The 24,328-nt window shown below is 51.1% G+C and overlaps 6 protein-coding genes across 6 annotated transcripts; 3 read left to right on the top strand and 3 right to left on the bottom strand.

The window, feature by feature from the left end:
- The first annotated feature begins 2,738 nt into the window (after positions 1 to 2,738).
- Positions 2,739 to 5,388, top strand: B0T26DRAFT_372810 (uncharacterized protein). The gene is made up of 6 exons (XM_060434680.1): positions 2,739 to 3,083; positions 3,160 to 3,830; positions 3,899 to 4,012; positions 4,065 to 4,649; positions 4,712 to 5,071; positions 5,201 to 5,388. Exons 1-5 carry the CDS (start codon positions 2,849 to 2,851, stop codon positions 4,886 to 4,888), a joined length of 1,782 nt encoding a protein of 593 aa, XP_060295124.1. The 5' UTR covers positions 2,739 to 2,848; the 3' UTR covers positions 4,889 to 5,071; positions 5,201 to 5,388.
- Positions 5,315 to 8,259, bottom strand: B0T26DRAFT_833498 (uncharacterized protein). Its single transcript, XM_060447495.1, has 4 exons — positions 7,651 to 8,259; positions 7,237 to 7,564; positions 6,056 to 7,185; positions 5,315 to 5,972 (listed from the first exon to the last, which is right to left on the bottom strand). The coding sequence occupies exons 1-4, from the start codon at positions 8,061 to 8,063 to the stop codon at positions 5,801 to 5,803; spliced, it is 2,043 nt and encodes a 680-aa protein (XP_060295125.1). The 5' UTR covers positions 8,064 to 8,259; the 3' UTR covers positions 5,315 to 5,800.
- Positions 8,260 to 8,579: 320 nt separating this feature from the next.
- On the top strand, positions 8,580 to 12,232 carry B0T26DRAFT_648800 (threonyl-tRNA synthetase; the record flags this gene model as incomplete). Its single annotated transcript, XM_060438030.1, has 15 exons — positions 8,580 to 9,012; positions 9,079 to 9,134; positions 9,190 to 9,205; positions 9,266 to 9,393; positions 9,469 to 9,587; positions 9,653 to 9,672; positions 9,768 to 9,825; positions 9,910 to 10,301; positions 10,362 to 10,387; positions 10,491 to 10,617; positions 10,710 to 10,975; positions 11,090 to 11,101; positions 11,177 to 11,636; positions 11,719 to 11,778; positions 12,039 to 12,232. 15 exons carry the CDS (start codon positions 8,580 to 8,582, stop codon positions 12,230 to 12,232), a joined length of 2,367 nt encoding a protein of 788 aa, XP_060295126.1.
- A 905-nt stretch (positions 12,233 to 13,137) lies between these two features.
- B0T26DRAFT_742310 (uncharacterized protein) lies at positions 13,138 to 14,216 on the bottom strand (the record flags this gene model as incomplete). Its single annotated transcript, XM_060444088.1, has 4 exons — positions 13,138 to 13,506; positions 13,587 to 13,780; positions 13,946 to 14,041; positions 14,138 to 14,216. 4 exons carry the CDS (start codon positions 14,214 to 14,216, stop codon positions 13,138 to 13,140), a joined length of 738 nt encoding a protein of 245 aa, XP_060295127.1.
- A 1,084-nt stretch (positions 14,217 to 15,300) lies between these two features.
- On the bottom strand, positions 15,301 to 17,085 carry B0T26DRAFT_650441 (uncharacterized protein; the record flags this gene model as incomplete). The annotated part of the gene is made up of 6 exons (XM_060438178.1): positions 15,301 to 15,881; positions 15,950 to 16,146; positions 16,211 to 16,392; positions 16,443 to 16,539; positions 16,601 to 16,695; positions 16,759 to 17,085. 6 exons carry the CDS (start codon positions 17,083 to 17,085, stop codon positions 15,301 to 15,303), a joined length of 1,479 nt encoding a protein of 492 aa, XP_060295128.1.
- Positions 17,086 to 18,650: 1,565 nt separating this feature from the next.
- On the top strand, positions 18,651 to 22,627 carry B0T26DRAFT_650925 (uncharacterized protein; the record flags this gene model as incomplete). The annotated part of the gene is made up of 4 exons (XM_060438229.1): positions 18,651 to 19,100; positions 19,154 to 19,302; positions 19,359 to 21,457; positions 21,516 to 22,627. The coding sequence occupies 4 exons, from the start codon at positions 18,651 to 18,653 to the stop codon at positions 22,625 to 22,627; spliced, it is 3,810 nt and encodes a 1,269-aa protein (XP_060295129.1).
- Between the last annotated feature and the right edge of the window lie 1,701 nt (positions 22,628 to 24,328).

The following is a 24,328-nucleotide window of genomic DNA, read 5'->3' on the forward strand; positions in this document are numbered from 1 at the left end:
AACACATACATATAGTAGTCCCCAAATGTGGGAGTCCCTTATAAAAATGCAAAAAAGTGTTATCTCTTCTTACTAATCATGCTCTGGCAAGGGCTCTCTCCTAGTGTACGGATCCCGCGCCAACAGTCACTTCGGAGTTGGACGGATTATCCACAGTTACATCCGCGCCAAGAGTATCTCCATCAACGCCAAGAACTCCCAAGGCACTGGCACTTTCTCGTGGCGCACGGCGATGGTGCTTGCAGGAAACTGGCCTGTCCCTCCCGAATACGCCCTTCGTTGTCCTAGTATGCGTTAGTTATCTCACTCCACCGCGTTGGCAATTTACACACATGACAGTATCTACACAGTTGCAAAATTATTTGCTATTGGTTGCCTGGTTTTGTATAAGCCACTTAACCAGCCAGAATTCGGGCATTGCGCCTCTGACAGCGGTCGTGGGATCGGTAAGATTCCGTGGAGCTGTAGAATCTATCAGTTACTGGGATTTTCCTAGGAGGTTTACATTTTGCTTTTGTCTACGGGGCTTTCAAGGAACGGACGTGTAAAACAATACAGTAGACTGCCAACCTCACCTAGAAAGATCGGACAATTTTTGAAGCAAGGTTAAAAAGTCAAAAGAAACACAGCGGCTAACAACACAAGATAAGTTTTTTCATATACTGTGCACATACACGTATCTACCTACCGTACACATGGTAGCCTAGCAACATATCGGTCGTCAAGACGGCTCGCGGCTCTCGGTGGCTGGCTCCGTGGCTCGGCTTCGACTCGAAGCGCCGAGACCGAGGCGGCCACCTGATCGACAAAAATGAGGGGCATCGAGGGAAAATAAATGTTAGTGGACCTGAGTAACAACTGGCGAATTATTTTGCCAGACAGGGCCACTGGGGGAAAACGGGAGGACATCGATGGATGGACTTCACTCAGATACGCAGGGTTCCCTAGCCTTGCAGGAGCTAATTACTCCTGAGGGTCCCTAGGTACCTAGATACCTATATGCGGGGCTGCGGGAGTATTCAGTGAACAACCTTAGTGTGGCATTACGGGGGTTTGGTGCGGTACTATGTACAGGTATGGTTAGAATATTGGTGCAGTCCCAGTATTCGGTGACACAGAGTGGCACAATCTGAGGTACCAATACTGGTGCGCACCATACGCACCGGAGACACACCATTATAGATTATAGGGATCGCACCAGGAACGCGCACCAGCCCACACCAGTATATCCCCGCCCACACCAACATACCAGAGGCCCGCCCGACTAAGTAATCGCCTGCCTTCCGGGTAAAAAAAGGAAAAAAAGAAGCTCGCCCGAGTCTTCTTTTCCCTATCCCGTCGTAAGACGACGACGTAAAGGACGCCGACGACGCGATGAAAAATCACGCGAATGAATTTGGTTCGAACCAATTACCAATCGCTTGATTGATGACGACTTCGCCGCTTGGCCACTTGGTCAATTAATTGATATTTAATGTATCGCTCTTTCCATCTTTCTATATAGCCGATTGAAGGTTGTGGTTACGTTTGAAGCTCTTGATCTGGTGCGTTGGTGTGTTGGTGCGGTCCTGATGCGATCCCTATAATAGTGCGTTTTTAGTGTGCCTACGGTAGGTTGACCTTTTTTGGTACCTCCACGGTGCGGTCCAGGCTCTCTGACCCACCCAGTGGCCTCCTCTCGTATGTGCATACTAAGGAACCGCTTCTACCTAGTATTAATCATGATGGTTCACATGGATTATCCGACTTTTTGTTGCCATTTCTGCGTATCAATCGACCACATCTGGAAGTCAGTAAAAACTCCAACCACCTCCTCTCGGCGTGAAACGGCCCAGGCGCTTGGTGTGGCATGGCAGCCCTTGCCACTAAACTCCGGGCACCGCCAGAACTGCTGGGCCGCGAGGAGGAATGGCGTTGGATGGAGATGGGCGGCGCGGTTGGGGTTTCGGTCTCGACAAGGGCGCGTTGGTGTTTTTGTGTTCTTCCGACGCTGACTCGATCGAAGAAGATATCAGGATGGGATCGATCTCTGACTGGCTTAAATTGCGGTCGGTGTGTGAGCTGCAGACGGTTGGATGCGGGAGCAGGGGGTGGTGTTCAGACCCACCCCACCATCCAAAGCCCCCGCCCTCCAAACTGGAAGCGCATGCAACTTCAATGGGCTGCCGGCCCCACACAGTTAGCATCACACTGTTGACTCCGATCGACCACGTTATAACCGTTTTTTTATTTTATCTGAAAGGAAGCCTCGGATGTGCCGGAGGTACCAGCGACGACAGCTTCATCGGGCGAGAATGCGGAATGCGGGCGGGTGGCCTGACCACCTTTCCACATTTCCATTCAACGTACATACATGCGGATACAGTCTGGGATGCCCTTGGCGGTCTGGGTTATAACTCTTGGCCCGATACCTACCGTAATTACCAATCACCCCAGTCCTTACTATGTAGCTCGGCGATGTCCACAATCCACAGGCGATGGATGAAGCTTAAAAATGAACAGCTCCCCGGTCGGCGCCTGTCTACGGCGAGAGCTCCCCTTCCTCTGGAACGAGCTCCCTTATATATCACTACCTACCTAGTAGCTTCCAACTCGCTAACTCCACTGGCAACTTCCTCAAAAGACTGATTCTTTGTTTCCTTCGCGTGGCTTCCATTTTCTGTGTCCGAACGCGGCAAAGAAGTGGCTTGTATTAAATATAACCCATCCAACAAGCCAAGCTACACAACAGACAGCCTCGGCGGTGTTTCTCCGGCAGCCTCACTAACCAGCCGCCTTGCTCGGACCGTCTCACGATTTCCCACAGCCCGTGTGTGACTAGATCAAGCAAAGAACGGGGCGGCCGGCCATGAGGGCACTCGCCACATCTATTCTCCAAGCTGTTGCGATCGCGGCCATCCTGGGGCTTCTCCCGGGCGCCCTTGCGCATGGCGACGACGACATGGAAATGGGCGAGGGCAGCGACAAGCCTCTAGCCGATGATCAGTATCCGCCCAACTACTTCGGCCTGGCGGACCATAGAGGCCTTATATATGCCCACATAGCTCTGATGGTCCTGGCCTGGGTTTTCATACTTCCCGTCGGTATGGCTCCCCGCCGTCACTTACTACCGTGCTCCGTGCCAGAAGAGCCTTGCCACGTCTGACACGGTTTCTTTAGGTGTCATGTTCTCGCTTGCGCGCTCGCGGCTGGCGCTGCTTGTCCAATGTGTCTTCCTCGCAACCCATGTGGGAGGCCTTCTCCTGGGGACTATCTATAACGCAAGCACGCCTGATCTGTATCCGAACAATGCGCACCACAAGATAGGTTGGATTACCACCTGGACAGTGGGCGCCCAGGTTGTCATCGGCCTCTTGGCACGTGTTGCGGGCGTCTTGAGACGCCGGTCTGCCAATTCTAGCCGTGCCGACGAGCGCCAGTCCTTCATTCCCGTCTCAACGGAAGCCATAGCGGAGCACGAGTCTCACTTCCCCGAGAATTACCGGTTTTCCAACGACAGCGGCCAAGGCACCGAGCTCGGCTCCGAAGCCATCCGCGGTCATTCGGTATCGTCAGGCACCGATTCCCCGGCCATCCCTCTCCGAGACGTTGCCCTCCGAGACGCCAATAAAGATTTCAACGTTTTGGACGGCGATGAAGACTCGGAGGAAGGCCTCACTATGCTTCCCCGGCATGGCGTCGTTCGTTCGATGGTGCAGAAGGCTGCCGGCATGGTTTCGTCCAGATTTTGGAAATTCCTCATTTTTGCTTACAACTTCATCGACCGTACCATTCTAGTTTTTGGTTCCATTGCCTTGGCTACTGGCTGGGTTACTTTCGGCAGATTTTTCGTATGTCTTGCAGACAACCCTATAACGATTAAGCCAGGTGTATAGCACTAACACATTGACAACTGCAGGAGGGCGAGCAAATATTCACCGGTCTGGCCCATTGGATTAAAGGCGGCGTCTTCTTTTGGCTAGGCATTCTTACGCTTGCGCGCTGGGCGGGTAGCTTTGGCGATCTTGGATGGGTTTGTTCTCTTTCGTCTCATACTCTGTTGGAAGCCGCTGACGGTATTCTAGGCCTGGAATGTTCGGCCGAAGCGTAAGGACGATAAATGGCGTCCATCGGCAGAGTTCGTCGAGAGCGCGCTCATCTTCTTTTACGGTTCTACCAACATATTCCTCGAGCATTTGGGTGGCTGGGGAGGCGAATGGGGCCCGCAGGACTTGGAGCACATCTCGATTACCGTCCTTTTCATCGGCGGGGGGCTATGCGGCATGCTCATCGAGTCCACTCGTATTCGAGAAGTTCTGAACACCTCTGTTACAGATGCTTCCCAGGCCGTCCCCGCGCACGCCTACCGGGACGAGGAGCGTGATGAGCTGCGCCAACCGGAGACCTACCTCTTTTCAATGAACCCTATACCCGCCCTAGTCATCATATTGCTAGGTATCATGATGAGCTCCCATACCCAGGACAACATGGTTTCAAGCATGCTTCACAAGCAATGGGGAAACCTTCTTACAGGCGGATCGCTCGCACGAGCCTTCACTTATGTTCTCACGTATATGAAGCCGCCAAAGTCGATTTATCCCTCTCGTCCCCCCACCGAGCTCCTGGCCTCTTTTGGCCTCATGGCAGGTGGTATAATTTTCATGGCTAGTGTAAGTTGAAGACCTTTGCTCGGTCGGACAATCAGAACGCTTTGACTAATGGGAGACTACAGAGCGGCGACACTGTGGATGGCATGGTTCATTACCATCTTGACGCCATGTTTATTTATACCGTCACCATGGGCTTCATTGGTCTTTTGATGGCTTGGGTCATCATCGTGGTTGCCCTCAAGGGTTGGGCGACCCGCCGAGAGGGCGCTCGCGGACCAAGTACATATACGCCACTATAAGCACGCCCTTGCTTGGGATTGATACAAGATCAGCCCATGCTTGATTGGCCGGGCGCAAACGTCAAACTTCTCCCACAGGAACCTCGGGAGCATGGAGGGAAGAGAGCATGAGACGGTTGCATTTTGGAGCGCTTTCACTCGTTATCATCATTTCGGACTGGCGAAAACTCAATTGTTGGGAGGGTGCGTATTATACCCGCATTTCCATCCTCCCCGGCTTTGGATGACTGGTTTGGTCCCTTTTTTCGATTCTCGTCGTCTTTCAGAGATACCCCGTTTCTCGATCAAATATTAAGAAGCATTGTTTTGAAGTTGAAGCACACAAGAGAAGGCATGGAACAGGAAGGAAGGTGAATGGACAAGGAGCTGGGTTGGATACCCAGCTACCTATGTGATGGCGCTTCAGCAGCACCTTGGCTTTCGAGTCACAAATAATGAGCCGAAACGGCAGATAGACATTAATGATTATTTTTTATGGTATTCCGTTCCTCGAGATGGTACATTCGCCTCCGTGTAGGGCAGGTGCTCCCCTTCTATAAAGGAATGGCGGAGGATAGTGAACTTTCCCAGGACTCCTCTGCTCATCACAACTAAAAAAAACAATGCAGTCTACAAAACAATACACGTGGGATTTCTTAGAAAATTAATATTTGGTACTGGGTGGGTTTACTATTGACTGCTGGTCGTGGTAGTGCATGATCGCGTTTGTTGACCACCAATTAAATGGGAGGTAAGCTTCCCGCCCGCCCGACCAGCTCCCGGTGCAGAAACATCGACAGTAACACAGAACCAGGAGGCGATACATAAGATTTGATACGAGTATCACACACCAACATGAAAGCACAGCGCAATGCTGCAAAAACAAAATTGCATCTATCTTTCTAGAGCCCTCCACCACGCCAACCCTTCAGATTAATCATCGGGGTAGTACTCCTTGATATTGGAGATGAAAGTGCAGGTTGAGCTGTTGAATTTCTTGAAGAATTTGCCTGCAAGATAAAAGAGAGCATTTGGGATGAGGCTGGGGTCCGTGATAATTTCAATGTTATCTTGGTCTACTCGTAAGCGGTCAATGGTTGGTCGGCTAGAGAGATTAGTGAGTTAGTAAGGCAACCTCAAGCGCGTCCTACAACAGTGAAAGGGAATGAGCGGAATAACTTAACATACAGACAGGTATAGTATGTCTTGCTCCGTATCCGCGCCCTCTGTGTAGGGTCATCCACGCCAGAAGCCTCGCCCTCTTCCTCGGGGTCCTCGTCCACCAAGTGATGGGGGGTGGGAAGTGATGCAGTCCCGTTGGCGGCCCAGCCGTTGATGACTCCAACGTATTGGTAGCGCTTGTGGCGGAAAACCTGCCCAATTTTGTACAGCACGCGGGAATGGATTTCTTCTGTGTACCGACGGCTGACTGTTGGTAGCCGATTGTCCAGGTTCTTCAACATGCCCAAGATCTCGCGGACATTTTCCCAGCCGACCCGGGGCCGTGGGTTTGGTTGTGAGCGGACAAACCTATCGTACAGAGGGGCGAGGTATTTCTCGACAATCCATGCGTCTTCGCTCCATGATAGTGCGAACCGATTCAGGAAGGATTCGAGATTGTTGTCCCAATGCAAGGCCGTCGTTTGTTTCATCATGAGCTCGGCCCACACGGCGGCGTAGGCCGCAGTCTCGAGATTCAAGTCTGGGTGACCTGTGCGAAGACGCTTCATTTCAACATCTCGCACAATGTCGTCCTCGCGGTCTGCGAGTGTCTGTACCTCGGTGTAGGTTGCCTTGATATTCTGTGCGGTTCTCTGCACAATGATCGATACTGGGGAGGGTTTTAGGAAGGCGTCTGCTCCTAGGGTCCACCCGAATTCGACTAATCTCGAACGCAGGTCGCTGGGAGTAACCTCATAGTCAGATGAGTAAGGATCGAGGTACATGGTTTCCAGTTCCTTGTTTGGGTTCTCCTCTTCGGCCCCATCCAAGTTCATTCCGGGTGGTGCAAATACTGCTGCATGGACGTGGCTTGGAAATGCGCAACACGAGCTCGTCATACCCAGGCGTTCTGCGACGCAGCAGAAAATGGCACTCGAGATGATGGGAAGAGATGGGTGCGCTTCGTCGGAAAGGGCCTGGCCAATAAAGCAGTTCCTCAAATTACGGTAGTTTCTCTCAGGAGAATCCATGGAGGTGAGGTTATTTGCCCTCAGCCACTGGACTAGAGACAATGCTCTTTGCCTGGTGGGCATTTCTTCACACCTCGGGTTTTCTTGCCGGAACTCCCTTGCGAGTCGATCGAATGATTCTGAGATCTGACCAGGGGTTAGATAGGTGAGCGGACAAAAGCTGGGGTCAGAACATACATATTCCAGATCCTGTGGCTGGTCATGCAGCACAAACATATCAAAGGCGCCCAGTGCGCGGTCCAGTCCTCGAGCACTCAAGGGAGCCCCTTGGTATTCGGCCCACACCTCTACTGCAATGCCTCTATGGATGCTGTCCAGGACTGAGTCGGCATAATACCTGATAAAACACATATTAGTAACTAGATGCTCGCCAGGAAGAGGGAAGGTTACGGGGTGGCATAATGTTTCAAGGTTCCTCTCGTGTTTTGAGCCCCGAACTTCAAGATTCGCAAGGCTATACCAGAGACTGCCGTAAATGAGGTCAAGAAAACCCCTAGCTGGGGTACTAACGTGATTGTGTGGAAATATGGAGAGAAGAATAAGACATCAATTTCAGATAATTTTATTCTGAGAAATAAATAACTTGCTTACCTTCTGGCTAGGACATCGTCTGCGGAATCATCAGTATGGCACTGCTCCAACAGATAGTCCTTCGCGTCGTATCCCAGAAGACATATTTGCTTTAATTTGCTCAGCTGACCAACTTTGGTGGCGAGGATACCATCCAGCAATAGAGCAACTTTCGTGTTTTTTCGCTTTCTCGTGATCCAAAGCTCCTTCCACTTGACCGAGGATGCCCGAGCAGCAAGCTTTGTGCTGAGTCTATGATCCGGATGCCAGTAGTTGAACGAGTTCTGGCAGTGGCTCTTCCAGAGAAGTGCCTCATTGCCGATGTGGTAAAATCGACGCGACAGTAGCTGAATTGACTGAAGTGTGTCTTCGGGGGACACAAAAAGTAGGACGTGCCGGATGATCTCGTCAGGGAAGATATCAAGGGAAGGCATTGTGAGCTCGCTAGACCAAGCACGTCACTGCCAATGGTTTGTAGGACCCGTCCAATTGTGCTCTGCAATGGTTCCCTTTTACGAGAGTAGACGGCGCACCACAACTCAGAAAGAAATTGAAGAGTGGTAATGCCAAATCTCGAACGTTTTTCGTGAATCTGATGTTGTCGTCGGTTGGGTAATGCTCCTAGGTAAGATAGTAAGGGGAGAGCTGTAAGGGACCCTTGAACGTGATCGAGGGCCGCAAAGTGGCTCGAGCTTTTGGACTAGGGGTATCCCCCTGCGGTCCTTTCCACTGGTGTAGAGTACCTGCCTGCTGTGAAGGCAGTTCTAGGCTAGGTACCCCAAATTTAGCGCGGGGTATTCGAAGCCCCACAACAAAATTCATCCAGCCCCTCCATGACTCAAACGAGGGACAGAGTTTCAGGAACGAGGAATTAGGTACCTAGTCTACATTCTATCACTCCGAACATCAACAACATCTACTCAAATTCCCTGTATCGCGGACCAGCCGCCATGGAGAAAGTCACCGAGGCGTTGAAGAAGGCTACCGTTGGGGGCGAGAAGAAGGCCAAGAAGGACAAGAAAACCCCGGACGCTGCCGCTGCTAACGTTGGCCCGCTCGAGCTGGAACCGCCTCCTTCTTTCCTCCAGGATCGCATCGACCTATTCGACCGATTGTTCAAGGAGCAGCAAGCCGAGCTTGCGACAAAGCCACACGATGATATTCTGATTACCATGCCTGATGGCACCATCAAGCCTGGCAAAGCCTACGAGACCACCCCTGCCGACATCGCGAAGGGCATCTCCAACAGCTTATACAAGCGCACTGTTGTCGCGAGGATCGACGGGGACCGGGAACAATTGTGGGACATCGAGCGCCCACTCGAGAGGAGCTGCAAGCTGGAGCTTCTCGACTTCAATGACGACCAGGGCAAATTTGTCTTCTGTAAGTGGATGATGTGAACATCTCGGCATCCCGTGTGTCAGGCCGCTAACCGCCATCTACCCAAAGGGCACTCAAGTGCACACATTCTCGGCGAAGCCTGCGAACGAAGATTCGGTTGCTCGGTATGCATCGCCTTAATTTGCATTGTCAACTCGATATGCTAACACACGTCGACAGCTGTGTATCGGTCCCCGTAGGTCACGCTTAGGCCAATGCGGTAATGTGGCGATGATCTAACAAAAGAGAATTATAGCTGTCGACAATGGTTTCTATTACGAAATGGCTCTTCCCGACGGAGCTGCTGTCCAGGCCAGCGATTGGGCCCCGCTTGAGAACATCGTCGGCAAAATTGTCAAGGAACGACAACCGTTCCAGAGATTGGTATGTCATTTATTTACTAGCCCCTATGTTATGATGCGAAATCCACCATACACGCATGCTAACCGTTTGAAATAGGAAATAAGCAAAGAAGACCTCCTAAAGATGTTCTCGTACAATCCATATAAGCAGCACATTATCAAGGACAAGATTGTGGACGGAACAAGGACTACAGTCTACAGGAACGGGCCGTTGATGTAAGTCGGGGCAGGATCGAAATTGGATATTTCAAAGGACAAACCGCTAACAAGAGATGTCACAGCGATCTTTGCCGAGGGCCGCGTAAGTTTTTCTGACTATTGAAGCATGTTGTTTCCTTGGATTCTGTTATGCCGCCGACACGCGAGCATAGGCTTTTTGGTACTGACTATAAACAGATGTACCTGACACCAGCAGAATCGAGGCTTTTGCCATCATGAAGAACTCTTCTTCCTAGTAAGTAGACACGACACATTTTTGCTCTCGGATATCTATCGGGTCTTTCTTACCCCGTCTAAAGCCGAAACTTACACTATCCAGTTTTCTTGGAGATGCCAACAACGACTCTCTGCAGCGAATCTATGGCGTGTCATTCCCGGACAAGAAACAAATGGCTGCCCACAAAAAGTTCCTAGAGGAGGCGGCCAAGCGTGACCACCGACTGATCGGGAAACAGCAAGAGCTTTTCTTTTTTGAGGAGTGTTCACCAGGTTCAGCTATGTGGCTGCCTCATGGTATGCGAATCCACAATGCCCTCATGGGCTATATTCGCGAGCAGTACTGGCAACGTGGGTATGACGAGGTTATGACCCCAAACATGTTCAACGTCTCGCTCTGGGAGCAATCAGGCCATTTGGCCCACTACAAAGACGACATGTTCATCCTCGATGTAGATAAGGAGCAATTTGGCCTCAAGCCGATGAACTGCCCAGGTACTTCCAGCCTCTCTTGAATTCCCAGCTCGAGATTCCCTTACTGACAAGAAAATCCAGCACATGCAATGATGTTCCGCCATCGAGTAAGTTGACCAACTTCCCCTTCCTGGTCGCTCCAAGGTCATAACTACATATCCGCTATAAACCCTAAATTGTCCCTGGAATTTCTAACCCGAGAGTCAACAGGAACGAAGCCACAAGGAGTTGCCTCTCCGACTTGCCGACTTTGGCGTGCTCCACAGAAACGAAGCCAGTGGAGCTTTGAGCGGTTTGACAAGAGTCAGGAGATTCCAACAAGACGATGCCCATATCTGTAAGCAACCCGTCTTTGTTCCATCAAGCTCAGTGCCTTTTGGGTGGACATCTTTCTTCCCAATATAGTGGCTGTTACTAACCCGTACATAGTCTGCCGAGAGGATCAAATCGGAACTGAAGTGGCTGATCTCTTCGACTTTATGCGCTCCTTTTATGGTTTGCTTGGACTTACCTTCAAACTCAAATTATCCACCCGCCCTGAGAAGTATATGGGTGAGATTGAGACTTGGAATCAGGCCGAGGCTCGGCTCAAGGAAGCACTCGATGACTTTGCCACCTCTACCGCCGGTGTCTCGTGGGAACTCAATGCTGGAGACGGTGCTTTCTATGGCCCTAAGGTTGACATTGCCGTGCTGGTATGTTAGCATTTCTTCCCCCATCAGCAACAAACCAACAGATATAGTCATGGGATATGATATCCATCTCTGCCATCTTCCTTGCCGACAAATGCTGACTCAAAGCTGTTATAGGACTGCCTTCAGGTAAGAAGATACACAATCAACAATTCGAGCATCTAAGCTTTGGGTATTGTTGTCTCACCGCTAATATTTTGACAGAGACCTTGGCAATGCGCTACCATCCAGCTAGACTTCCAGCAGCCGATCAATTTCTCTCTCGAGTATCAAACTGCTGAAGGTGTTCGGCAAGATCAGATAAAACCTGATTCTTCTAAGCCTGATCCTTCCAAGCCCGCGCCCGCATGGAAGGCGGATTCTCAGAAGGTAGATGCGCCCAAGAATGAAGAAGAGACTGGCGCAGGAGACCACGAAAAGGGGAAGAAAAAGCCACTGCTTGTTAAGAAGCCCCTTTCTCCCGGTTGCGCCCGGCCTGTCATGATCCACCGAGCGATGGCTGGCAGTATCGAACGCTTCACCGCTATACTCTGCGAACATTTCGCTGGCAAGTGGCCCTTCTGGCTGTCGCCGCGTCAAGTCATTGTAATTCCCGTCGGAATGGGTTTCCTCGACTACGCAAAGGAGGTTGCTCTACTTCTCAAGAAGGAACACTTTCACGTTGGTATGTGATTTCTCGTCACAGGCGTGACTATTATAGTTGCTCCCCTTCCAAACAACCACTAACTGAAGTTGTGCGTGTTTAGATGTCGACAGCACTGGCAACACTCTCCAGAAGAAGATCCGCAATGGCCAGTTGGCTCAGTGTAAGCTTGGATTTTACTCAAGACTGTAACCAGCCCTCCAGTGATGAAAGTTCATCTCTTTCATTCCTACTGTACCGGGTGTACATCGTCCAAGCGGTCTCGCACAAGGCTTTTTTTGCAACTGAAAAGTCGCGCATAGACAAAAGCGCGAATCTGAGTGATACACTTCCCTCAAAACTACCCCTCGCCCCTTTTCCTTTATGGATATTTTTGAGACATGATCCACCAATGTAATCGGAGATGATGCTAACCATTTACAGACAACTTTTGCTTTGTTGTCGGTGATGATGAGATGAAGAACAGGAAGGTCAACATCCGCTACCGGGATGACACCTCGACCCAGGCAAGAGACGTTCCAGTGCCTTTGGACGAGGCTGTAGAGAAGCTCCGGAAGTTGAATGCCGAGAGGGGGATGTACAACCCGTTCCCTCCTGTGAAGGAGGAGAAAGCTTAGAGGAGCCTTCCTTCCAGTCGGTTCAGAATGGTTGTTCTACACCCGTATCTGTATCGTCATAGAGACCTACATGCCATATTGATCCCAAGACACGATGTATGAGAACAAGGCCCATAACACACGAATCCTACTGCTTCCTTCGTTTTGGTGATTGTCGGGTTTTAGTATATAAATCCGAGAACTGGAGGCTTTTGTTGATGTACACTGCATATTTTCCTGAGCCGACAATCTTCACAACGGGAGTATGTGCAATACTGTGCACTCTGAATATTAGACAATAGGGAGGGAGCTATGTTGGGCTGTATCACTTGCATGCCTTCCCAGGTCCGAAAAGGACTGGAAGAAGAATGTAAGCTTTTAGGCTTCCCATATTTCTAATACTCTCGGTATTATGTTAAACCCACCTCACCATATATCCTAATCCACATAACATCTCATCGGCCATCAGGGCTTCCATTCTCTATTTCCAGTCCCTGAGGAACTTCCACTTGTTAATTCTATAGGGTATATAATAACAATGCAAGGTCGCACACAAAGAGCGCGCTAGGCTTTGCTCCATCTGTCTGATTGGAAAATTGCGGTAGTTGGCTTCCTCAAGCACAAAAGTAAACCCATGAAGCTCGCCGGCAAAAATAAGTGTTTTTTTCAGCACGATAAAATTATATGTATGGCTATGGGTGGCGTGTTATATCGTGCTGTGCTGGGCGGGCGTGGACTCTGGACCGTGGTGTGTCGTACGGGGCACACGAACAAGAGAGGATGGAGTTGAGAGAAAGATGCCGCGACCTGATCGTAGGAGGTCCGGAAACCATCACCATCGACTCTCACGGAACTTCGGCGTATCCCGGCAGCACCGGTGATACAAGCTTCCCCCCTCTCTCGCCTGAGATTTTCGCCTGTCCCAATCAAGGCTTCGGGACATGGATGGTCTTGCTCGTCATCAAGCATCCGTGTATCATGAACAGCACAACAATCGGGTGAAACTCGAAGGCAGTACCAGAAAACCAAAGTCCGCCGGGAATCGCATCATGAATCCAGCCCTGCGACACCCACCATGCCATTAAAGCGTCGAGGCCTAAAGTCGTGGGGATTGGAGTGCCCTCAAAGTATTGAGCCTTACCGGTGGCGTCTTTTGGTATCGAAGTTGCCGTCACGTTGAACCGCGCCAACCGTGTAAGCCCACAGAGCACGAAGAACGCAAGGCACAGATGATCAAGAGGCGTGCGGATGCCAATAGCGAAGGCCACAATAGCCGGAGAGATGCCGAAAGAAATCTGTCGTATAACAAAACACGGTCAGCAAGGATACTTTTTTTTTGCAGGCCACCCAGCTCAGTGCGCAGAGTAGAGCCTACCAAGTCGGCCAGGGAGTCCAGCTCCTGGCCCATCATGCTGCTCTTTTTTCTCCAGCGCGCCACCTTGCCGTCTAGGAAGTCAAAAAACAGCCCGAATGGTAAGAACCCAAGTGCCGCCCATAGATTCCCAGTTGCCGTCGGGTCGCCGAGGCAGTAGCGCATCGAGGAGAAGAGGGAAAGAACACCGCAGAGACCTAGATAAAAACATAGAGCATTAGTATCGGTGTGTCTCTCGAGGGTATCGAGTTACGTCGGAGGACATAAGGCAGAGCAACAGCTATCGCAAGCCGGTGCGAAAGCCCCTGTCTCAACGTTCAAGCGCGCATAGAGATGGCGTCCCCGCTAGATCATGTACACACCATTCATCTCAGTAATGAGGTCCGCCAGGTGCATTGCGCGGACCAGCGAAAAGTGCCCCGAGTCCGAAGAGAGGAGATTTTTCTGCTTGTCGAAGGCTATTGAGGAGGGGGCATGTTAGCGGTGTTCCCCACGGTTCTCTTCCTCTCCAAACGAACTTGAATGTAGTTTAGAGTTGCTAAGGGCAGACGCACAGGGCTGGGTGAGCTCAGCGGGCTCATCCTTTGACGAGGTATTGCCATTTGCAGCGACGTTGTTAGTTCGCTTGGACATGATTGTCTTGTATTGGGGCGTGCTTGGGCGCACTTTTTTGCGCGGGTTGCGATGCTCTTCGGGGCCAAACGCTCAGGGGGGTAATGTTTTTCGTTCCAATAGTGGAGAGATTTAGGAACAAGTCAAAATTAGGAAAAAAGAATAAACAGAAAAACGGCCGCTTGCTTGCTTGCTACCTTGGGTGAAAACAAGTCACGAAGATGTTGTTGGGCGTCGGCTGAGGGTTTTCTGATGGAGGCACGGAGGCGAGGCGACAGACAGTGCATGGCATGGCAACGTGCTAAAGAAGCAAGGCGGGCCGCTTCGCAGAGATCATGCCGTCATTTTCTCCCACAGGAGCTTGGCAAAACCTTAAGCGGGGCTAGACCGTGACCCGTTCACCGCCTTCCCAACAGCTGACCCATATTTTCTCCTTCCTCCCAAGTACGTCATGTGAAACAAGCTGACCCTTCAAGAGTGCCGGCCGGCCCAATGTATTCCGTACACCACTCGTAATATCATCACCTGGTATCGGACTACGTCTTAGGCGATATTAACTACAACAGGAGAAGAAACAAGCAGTACCTACAAGATATGACCTAGACGAGCCTGGCGGTAATGTTCTAAAACGCCAATGCTTGCAGAATTAGAGGATTTACACGGCGGATGGTACGAGAGGTGATAGATACCAAAGCAGGCAGTCCTTTCTTTCTGTATTCTCCTTTCTCTGATTTTCTTGATATATGTCTCTTTATGGTATGGGATAAAGTCAATGCTTCCAGGTCCTACCTACCTGTGTTATTGCCAGCTGTATTCCGGACTCTACTTGCTTGGGCAGATGTTCCAAATGCCCAAATCTCCGGCGGTATCTCAAGCTGCTTCCTATTCATGCCTCTCGGTAAGTTTAAGGCATATCCCTGGGCTTGAGACATGCCAGTCGAACCCTCCATCGTAAACTTGCACCGCCCACCGTTCGCTGGCTGGCCTTGTCTATGTAGGCTGGGCCTGTTCAAGAGGGTCATCTAACACGTCGAAGAGAGACACTTATGCGCCTCGCAAATGAAGCTAGAGATGATGTAAGAGGTATGGCTGTGATTTGCAGCATTCACATTGGATTTTGAAGCTGTGCCTCTTGGTGCAGCTTTGCAAGGGCACCGTGATCAGCCAACTTTTGGACCCATTCGTGAATGGCTGGAGTGTGGTCCATCTTCCGGCGGAGGATCTTTTCCGTCTCCTCGTCATTTGATCGCATCCTCGCAACATAGTCTGAGCGTATGCCCATCTGGTCGTTGTAGAATTTCTGTCGCATTTCCAGAGCCCGTGTAGCATCCACTGATGGGTCACCCACTGTCCGCTGAAATTCCTTGAACTCGTCTGCCTGGTGCGATATTGCCAGAACATCTTCCGCGTCGAGCCGGTACTCCTCAAGTTTGTCCGAGCTTGAGCTGCTGATAAGACTGAATCTTCCACTTTTCGAATCATTCCACTCAAGCTTGCTAGCCCATATGTCTTCAAGCTCTTGCAAGCAGCAAATATTGATTGCCAAGTCTCGCCGAATCGATGCGAGCTGGTCTCCACAAAGAGCGAGAAGACTGAATGACAACCGATCTGTCTCGTATTGCATCATTCTGGCCTTAATCACAGGTTGCACAATTGATGTCCAGTGTTGTCCTTGTCCAACCTTACCTAGTGTATTGTCAGCGCCTGTGATCCATGAACCCCGGGCTCGAGCTTAGACTTATTAAGGTACTTACCAATGTGGTAGGGATTCCACTCAAGACCGTCGAGTTGCCAGACGTCTCCGCCTGCTGGAACAAAGGCAATGAAATGGTATGCGGTGTCAGTCGTGGGCTTCGTCTTCTTCCGCCTGGAGGAAGTCTTGGTTCGCTTCTTATTTTTGTCGTCTACTTCGTTCTGCAGGCTCAAGGCTGCGTTTAGAAGATCTAGCCGACTACAGGCTGTCAGCATTGTAAAAGCACATATCCAACGACGTGTGACAACCCTCTGTAACTTACCGAGTGAACGAGTTATGGGCGACCCGGATCCAATGGCTGTTAGTGAGTAAGTTCCCACGCAATGGAGGGGCAAGTTCCATTGACTCTTGCTTGAACTGGTCGAGCTTCTCACCGAGCGCGAGACCTTCAGCGTTCATGATGATGTTGAACAAGGCGACAGTGGCACACGCGTTATTTGTTGTCTGGGATTTGCTTAGCACACAGCGGTGAAACGGAGGCTTCAATGACTCACTTGGTTCGCAAACCACACCGTCTGGCCCGATTTAGTAGCCTCTGAGCTACCTTCCTCGACATATTCGTAGAGGAACACCAGCCCGTATGTCGGGTCACTAGCGTCAGTCAGCAAAAAATAAGTGAACCAAGGGTGCTTAGATGAGAAGGGAGGCCTACGGAAGCTGGGCAAGCGAGTCTTCGTCGACGGACAGCACCTCTTCTATTTTCGCGTCTTTGACTCCCAGCTGATCAAGAATGCCGTTGAAGAAGGCCTGTTCCAGTAGTCAGAATGGAATGCCCGGCACCGTAGCCCAGGATAGACGCAGCCCCCTTACCGGCTCAGATTCGATCTCAGTCCAGCTCGGCCACTCATCCTGCTCGTTCTCCTGCCATGGCCCGAGAGAAGCCTCCAGCAAGTTGTTGGGTACATCAAAAACCTCCGGGGCCGCCTTACGTTTTGGGTTACGACGGCTTGACGCAGCAGGCTGAGGTGAGGCTTTGCTCGTAGACGCGGCATTATGATAGGCCAAATCGTCAGTTCCAAATTCGGCTAGAGGTCTGCGCGCGCGATGGGAACGACGAAGAGCAGCGGAGGGTTTGCTGTCAGCGATACTAGGACCGGTGTCCTGGTTTGGGCTGCTGGGAGCCTGTGCGTGTGCCATTTGAAATATCCGATGCGATGATTTTTGACCGCTGAGCTATTGTTTAGTCGGCGGGGGTAGGGTGTGAAGAGTGCACGGGTGAGGCACCTGGCACGTCGGAACATAGAATCCGACAGGGCCGAATGAGAACCGCAACGTTTTCGTACTTAAGGTAGAGGAGTTGGCCTAGGAAGATATGTATTTATGTACGAGGCCCATGTACGCAAACGACGGAGAATGAAGAATTGTTCAATGCTGCAATGGGGGGGGGGGGGGGGGGGGGGGGGGTGGTTGCGCGCCTGCGTTGTAAGTATTGAGTGCATACGATGTTAAGGCTGTGGGAGAGGTCGTGGCACTCTGACGTAAAACGCAGGATGCTTCGTCTCCAGAAAGTCCGCCAATTCGACCTGGTCAACCGCCCAGTCAAGTGAGTGATGAAGAGGGGAAGAAAGGCTGCGGAGGAGTTAGCCTCAACGCAATGACACGAATGCTGCCGCCCTGTGCGATACGGTAGGCCGCACTAGTTTAAAGCAGTAAAAGAACTTGTAAGTTTCCATGAGATATATCAAAGTTGCTAGAGCCTAGAAGTGTGAAAGAAACACGACAAGCTCTTTGTAAGTGTTATAAAAACGTAGGTTCGGTATAAACTTACGGTTATTCTCTATATATAGTTTAATAACAAATTCAAAATCACTACCTAAATATTTAATTATAAATAAATTACATTAAGCATATAGGGATGCCTCGCTATATAATGTTGTAATAAAATAGAAGTTAGTATTTATCTATTGTGTATATAGGTATCTGCTAAATAACGATAAATACCCCTGAAAAGGAACATAAGCACCTGAGGTACAAATACTATTACTACGTACTTTAGGTAATATTTACTGGGTTTCGGAACGTCATTGTCCTCTAGGTTGATCTTTGAGCTCCGAAGTTGCGACAAACAACAAACCTTCACATAGATATAATTAGGTTTACACTACGTGCTTTCACCAGAGAGGCCAACGTCCAAAAGCTCGTCTACTCAAGGCCATTGCTTCTACCTACGGAATAAGTAGTTTGGTAAAAAAAAAAAAAGCTAAAAAAAAAAACTGTTGGTCTGTGCTGGTAAGACTCTTGTGGTATCTGTATCCGTACGGATAATACAGGTGTGTCGGAGGAAGCTAGGGAGGAAATAGTGGAGCCCTTGAAATGTGGAAAACATCTGGCCAATCAAAGTGTTTTAATCTCCCCATGGGTCGCCTTGCAAGGACGCGCCCACTGGGTTGTTCGCGTCGTGGTAGGACGCTAACGTGCCAGAAAAGGGAAATTTCGGCCTGTCCGACAACTGCATGTGGTTTGGTTGATGCGACATCCAAACACCAGGCCCATGAATGAGCACTGAAGAAGGCTTCCAGCAGCTACCGTACGGAAAATTACCCGCCCCCGACGACGCTTGACGTTTTCTCGGCCCCATCCCTCCTGTCGCCGGCGAACTCTGCTTGCGACAACCCGCGCGTCACAGCTCGACAGCAGCTTGACGGCTCAACAGTTCAACAGTTCGAGATAGCGACTCTAGAAATTCCCGAACACGGCATGCCATGAGCGACGGAGCGCCCCCCATCGGCGCCTTTCCGCAGACCCCTGTGGCAGGCCCGAGAAGAGGGCCTGCGCCCGCTGGCTCTTCTGGTCCGCCCAAGACGGCTAACGCCACACCTCCTCTACCTGTTGCTCCTCGACAGGGCACGGCACCCTCGGGCAACCCGGCACCGCTGATACCACTGAATGTGCTCGATGCGCCCACGCAGCGTCTCTACGCATTTGCTATCTATGCGGGCCTGTTGGCGTGGAAGCTTTACGACTGGACCCGGATTGTCGAGGAGGACGCCGAGTCCTTTTGGCTGTTATTGAAATGGGTCGCTATTGATTTCGTCGTCCTCTTTGGGCTCCCCGAGCTGAGGATACCATGGCTTGAATTATCGCAACCTTTTGTGGTCGTGGTCTTCTTCTGCCATGTCGTCTTTGACTGGGTTCTCATGTTCAACTTCGGCGTATGGGCCCTTCGTTTCAGAGGCACGAGGAAACTCTGCTGACTTCTTAATAGCTCCCCTGGCAAACGTGGCTCCTCGGTCTCCTCAAGGTCTTTTACGACCGAGAGATTGCGATATCAGAACGCAATGTCAAGCTGTCCAACATAATACACAACTCGTCTTTGATAATGGGCCGGCAAATCATCAATATCCTACCCGAAGGGTAAGTGCCCCAGGTTGGCTGTCTGGCTCCGTCTGATCGAATGCTGACTTGTCAAGATCTGCCGCACTCAATCCCGATCAAATCCCATTCTGTCTGGGAGGCGACCGTAAGATTGCGCCGATACCCATTTTCTTTAACGCCACTATTCCGGTTGAGGTTCAGCTCATTCGCACCGATCTTGAGTCTAACGTCCAAGAGATCATAAAACTGACGAGGGTCCAACTCCGGGATATCGAACGACGATCGAAGGTTCAAACCCAAGATGGGTCACAAGTAGTGGTCCGGTATGACTACCCTGCAAAGAAAGCCGGTGCCTATCAACTTGGAAAGGTTCTTGATGAGTACAAACTTGAGGTGCAACGGAAGACTCCTTTCACATTTGTTGTTCCATGTCCTCGGGCCTGGGTCGGTCCTGCGCCATCGTCTGGGCGATGCGTCGGAGATCTTTCCGACTTGTCTATCCACGTCGAAGGGACGCCTCCTCTAAAGATTATGTACAGCCGCAAAATCAATTCCGAGGATAGCAGCTTCCATTTCCAAAGCCTTCAACCAGAGGGGTTTTCTTCTCCTCTTACCGGGTCATCGCCTTCGACAAGTATTACAGATCCGACTCATGAAGACATATCGTGGGCTCGGCCTCGAGTGGTTCCTATCGGGCTTAATGAATCTATGGGCGTTAGCGGATCCTGGCAATACTCCGTGGACGAGGTTCGCGATGGGTTTCAGAACATTGTCAAGTATACCGCTCCTGCTGATGATCCCGACGGGAAGCCCAAACCGAAGGATCTGGTCCAGAACTTCGTTGTCAAGGAGCGCCCACGTATACAAATCGAAGGATGCGATTTAAGGAAGCCCATCAAGGCCCAGAAAGGTCAATCGACAGAGCTTCCAGTTCGATTTCACATGGCTCAGCTGCCAGATGACACTTCGCACAGTTTGACTTGGGAGTTCTCCCCCATCGATACACTCACTGAGAGTGGAGACCACGGTAGGGTGGTGATTCCTGGGAGCTACCGCGCGAAGAACAGTCGCGACAGACCCAAGATATCGGCCCCTGGGTTATACACCCTGAAATCAGTAGTCGCTGGAGCTTGCGAGGGCGAGGTACAGGAGCCATCGTCTTGCCTACTTTTGAACCCTCTCGAGCCTAAACTGGAAATACGGTCCGAAGAAATATCCGACACCTGTGCCGGAAACTCCATCGGGCTTCGAGTCGATATGGACCTCATTGGGACCCCGCCATTCACCGTCAAATACGACATTGTGTCAAACAATGTGAATAGGGAGAGCAAAACAGTACGCATATCTGGCTTGCGACATCAGATGGAACTGATTCCGAGGTTTGCCGGACATCACAAGTATACCTTCACCCATATTGGCGACGGCATATACGATGGAAAGAAGCTCGTGGGTCAAGAGTATGTTCTCGAACAAGATGTCAAACCAGCAGCCTCTGCCATGATCCAACACAGTACATCAGGGAATGCAGGCACTTGTCTTGGGGATGAGGTGGCTGTGGACATTGTGCTTCTTGGAGAACCGCCGTTTACTCTGGAATGGGAGCTTATCCACGAGGGCAAGAGAAAACAACAAAAGGCCACGAGCATCGGGGACAATCATTTTCAGATCAAGACTGCGGCCTTAACTCAGGGCGGAGAATACACCCTCGCGTTAACGAGCATTCAGGATAAGAGAGCTTGCCGGAGCTTCTTGCAGGACGAGCTAAAGATATCGGTAAGGCGTCAAAGCCCACGGGCCGCTTTCGGTCAGATCGATGGCAAACGGAAAACGCTTGATGTGGAGGGCTCAACGGTCAAACTCCCGCTCCGCCTTACTGGGGAGGGGCCTTGGACTGTTCGGTATACCAATCTCCTCGAGGGCGCTCTGTCCGACGCGAAGTTTTTGGAGAAGACGGTCGATAACAGCAATGGTTTCCTCGATGTTCAAACACGCGGCGTGTTTACGATTACCGATGTTCGGGACAACCAGTGTCCCGGCATTGTTGACCCGAATGCAGGTGCTTTTGAAGTCGACTGGTTTCCTCGGCCCGAGCTATCTGTAATCTCTTCTCCTGCCGTTCACCAAGAAGGCAGTGATTATGTGGTTGCTAGTGTCTGCGAAGGCGATATATCTGGATTCGAGGTTTCTCTCAAAGGTAGGCTGAGTCGTCCTCTTTTGTGGGTGCGTGTCATTACTTGCTCACATTGTTATAGGGACGGCCCCGTATCACGTCGAATATCAAGTTCGGCACCAGCCCATCAAGGGCCCAAGTTCAGTGGCCCGGAAAGCCTTTGACGCCACTTCTGGAAAATCATCAATTCTTGGGGACACGGCCAAGGCCGGCCAGTACACGTACACGTTTTCTTCACTCGCGGATAATCTCTACAACAGCGGGCGGGACTTGCAGTCACTTGTAGTGAAGCAAGTCGTTAATAGGAAACCCACGGCGTCCTTTGTGAAGCCGGGCCAGACGTTCAAGTACTGCAAGTCAGAAGAGCAAGACGAGGATAAAATACCTATCGAGCTAACGGGCGTTCCTCCGTTCTCTCTGGATATTGAGATCAAGCACCAAGGCGCCCCTATTCCCGAAATTTACAGGACACCGTCATTCAACTCTCATTCGTATGAGATTCAGATACCAAGACACTTACTGAAACTTGGAACCCAGCACATTCGCCTCCGAGACGTGAGAGACGGGAGCGGCTGTCATTCAATGACAGACATTGGGGCGCCATCTGTCCAAGTGCAGCTTTTCGAAGCACCAACAATATACCCGATGGAAACCCGTACCGACTATTGCGTCGGCGAGCGGCTCTCCTATACGCTATCCGGAACACCGCCATTCGAAGTGTGGTATACATTTGACGGTGCGGAACGCAAAGCCAAATCGCCAACTACGAGCTTTCGGCGACTTGCGGAGACACCTGGCGAGTTCGCCATCGCCACTGTATCCGACAGGGCCAGCGAGTGTCGTTCGCCTGTAAATATTGTCAAGAACATACACCCAATGCCGGCCGTCAAGATCAGCAAGGGTAGAAACGTTCAAGTTGATATCCACGAGGGCGGCGAGGTTGAGATCTTGTTCGAATTCTGGGGGACACCGCCTTTCGAATTCACGTACACACGCAGCTCAAACGCGCGTAAAGGCATGAGGAGTCACGTGCTGGAGACCAGACATGACGTGAGCCACGAACATAGTAAAGTCGTAAGAGCGAGCCAGGAGGGCACTTACGAGGTCGTGGCGATCAAGGACAAGTTCTGCGCATTCTCGACGCAGCAAGAGGAGAGGAACGATCGGCCCCAGAAAACCTTGAAATATCACTGAGAGACGCGGCGTGAGGCCAGTCAAAGTCAAGGTACGGCGAATAGCGCGGATTGGCTAGGCACGTTTGGGTGCAATGCATTCGACGCAGCTTCGGATAGATATGGGAATATTGTTGGTCTTGTGTAATTATCTTATTAAAGGAGGCAACCATAGCATGGCGTTTTTGTGGGCAGCAGGTAAAAATACCTAGGTTGATAGCTAGGACGAGGGCAGGGCCTGAGGTAGGCAGCGTGGCAAGATTTATGTTTATGGATAAGAATACCAAGTGATATCTGGCTGACACGAAACCCCTCGATGACACTATATCAGCTGTTGTCAGCCTGTCAGCGTCAACCGGAGGATGCGAAGAGGCCGTTATGCAGCAATTGTGACACAAAACTTTATTAACTTAATACGTCCGGTATTTTCGTTGACGATCTGGGCTTGACACGGTAGAAATAAGCTGAATCTAACCGGGACGCCGTGTGAGCGAAGGATACTCGTCCCCAATCTCTTTTGGCGAGAGCCTCAACCTTTGGTGCCGACGGATTCGGCGTCCCTTGCCTCTTGGCACCAATAATTCGATTCCAGCAGCGGCAGGGTACTCCGTAGTGTACATACCTGGTACTCAGCATGTCGAACTCCGGTATGTGGGAATGCCCGAAACCCAACCTCCCTCGACAGGTCAAATGATCACCCCGCGAAAAGAAACCTGCCTGTCGATCGTTGCCGAACTCGGCACGAGCGAGCTTGAGTGCGTCCTGGGCACCGGATTCTCGGCAAAACGGCCAGCGGCACTACTGCGCACATTCTGTTTATGCGATTTGCTGCGAAAGAAGTTGGAAGAAATAAAGGGGCGGAAAGGACTCTAGATCCGAGGCTTGACTAACTTAGCTACTGAAGCTGCGGTGGTTTATAAGCCAAGGGTTTGCTCAAGAACCGGGAATCGGTGATGGGCTCGACCACCTCAAGCTTGGGAACCCAGACCGGTCTGGCTAGAACTCTTGCGAGGTCTTTTTTAGCAGAGGCTAGAAGAAGAAGCCCCGTCACGCCTAGACAGGCTTCACAACATCGGTCCAGCCTTGAACCTATTACTCCATATTCCGTATGGGTCACCTAATTGGATAAGGCCTCGGGCGAGGTTCGTGAGCAGCGCCCTTTCCTCGCGTCGCCCCTTTTCAGCAGAGCAACCCGACGAGGGCAATTTCCATGGGAAAATGCTTGCACAAAATCACTGCAACGACTTGTAAGGACGGGCGGTTTACGCTCCTTCCCTAATAAGCAGCAGAGTCTAACTCTACCGTGGCGGCTCTAAGGTCGCAAACTAGAATCTGGAAGGCTAAGTCGTCGTCGCTCCTGCCACATGTGGCTCCGTGAGGTTTCCGAACTCTGGTTGTCCGCGGACGCTTGTCCAGCCCCCGGCCGCAGTCAGCCACCAAAGAACCCGAGCCGCAAAATCTCCTATTGCGTGCCAGCCGCCTCGAAGACCCAAAGAGAACGGTGACGGTGATGGCGGCGGCGGATGCGTCAACTTTATCAGTCGCACAAAGGCAGAGCCGGGGACGCAGGCTGGTTCAAGGAACCCTTGTCGCAGCAAACACCACTACGACGCCACCAGCACCAAGATCGACAGTCACCCAAAATGACCCCCGCAATAACCCTGGAAGCGTCAACTCACTATTGAGCACGCCTGCGCAATGCGTCACAGACCTTCTGTGGGAA

This window comes from Lasiosphaeria miniovina (genome assembly GCF_030549165.1).
Source record: "Lasiosphaeria miniovina strain SMH2392-1A chromosome Unknown B0T26scaffold_5, whole genome shotgun sequence".
Taxonomy (NCBI): Eukaryota; Fungi; Ascomycota; class Sordariomycetes; order Sordariales; family Lasiosphaeriaceae; genus Lasiosphaeria; species Lasiosphaeria miniovina.

Bases quoted from the DNA above. Each gene is read 5' to 3' on its own strand.
- B0T26DRAFT_372810 (XM_060434680.1), top strand. From the start codon at position 2,849: ATGAGGGCACTCGCCACATCTATTCTCCAAGCTGTTGCGATCGCGGCC. The intron at 3,831-3,898 runs GTATGTCTTGCA...TGACAACTGCAG, and splicing joins TTACTTTCGGCAGATTTTTC to GAGGGCGAGCAAATATTCAC. The intron at 4,013-4,064 runs GTTTGTTCTCTT...ACGGTATTCTAG, and splicing joins GCTTTGGCGATCTTGGATGG to GCCTGGAATGTTCGGCCGAA.
- B0T26DRAFT_833498 (XM_060447495.1), bottom strand. From the start codon at position 8,063: ATGCCTTCCCTTGATATCTTCCCTGACGAGATCATCCGGCACGTCCTA. The intron at 7,186-7,236 runs GTATGTTCTGAC...ACCCCTGGTCAG, and splicing joins AGCCACAGGATCTGGAATAT to ATCTCAGAATCATTCGATCG. The intron at 5,973-6,055 runs GTATGTTAAGTT...TAATCTCTCTAG, and splicing joins AAGACATACTATACCTGTCT to CCGACCAACCATTGACCGCT.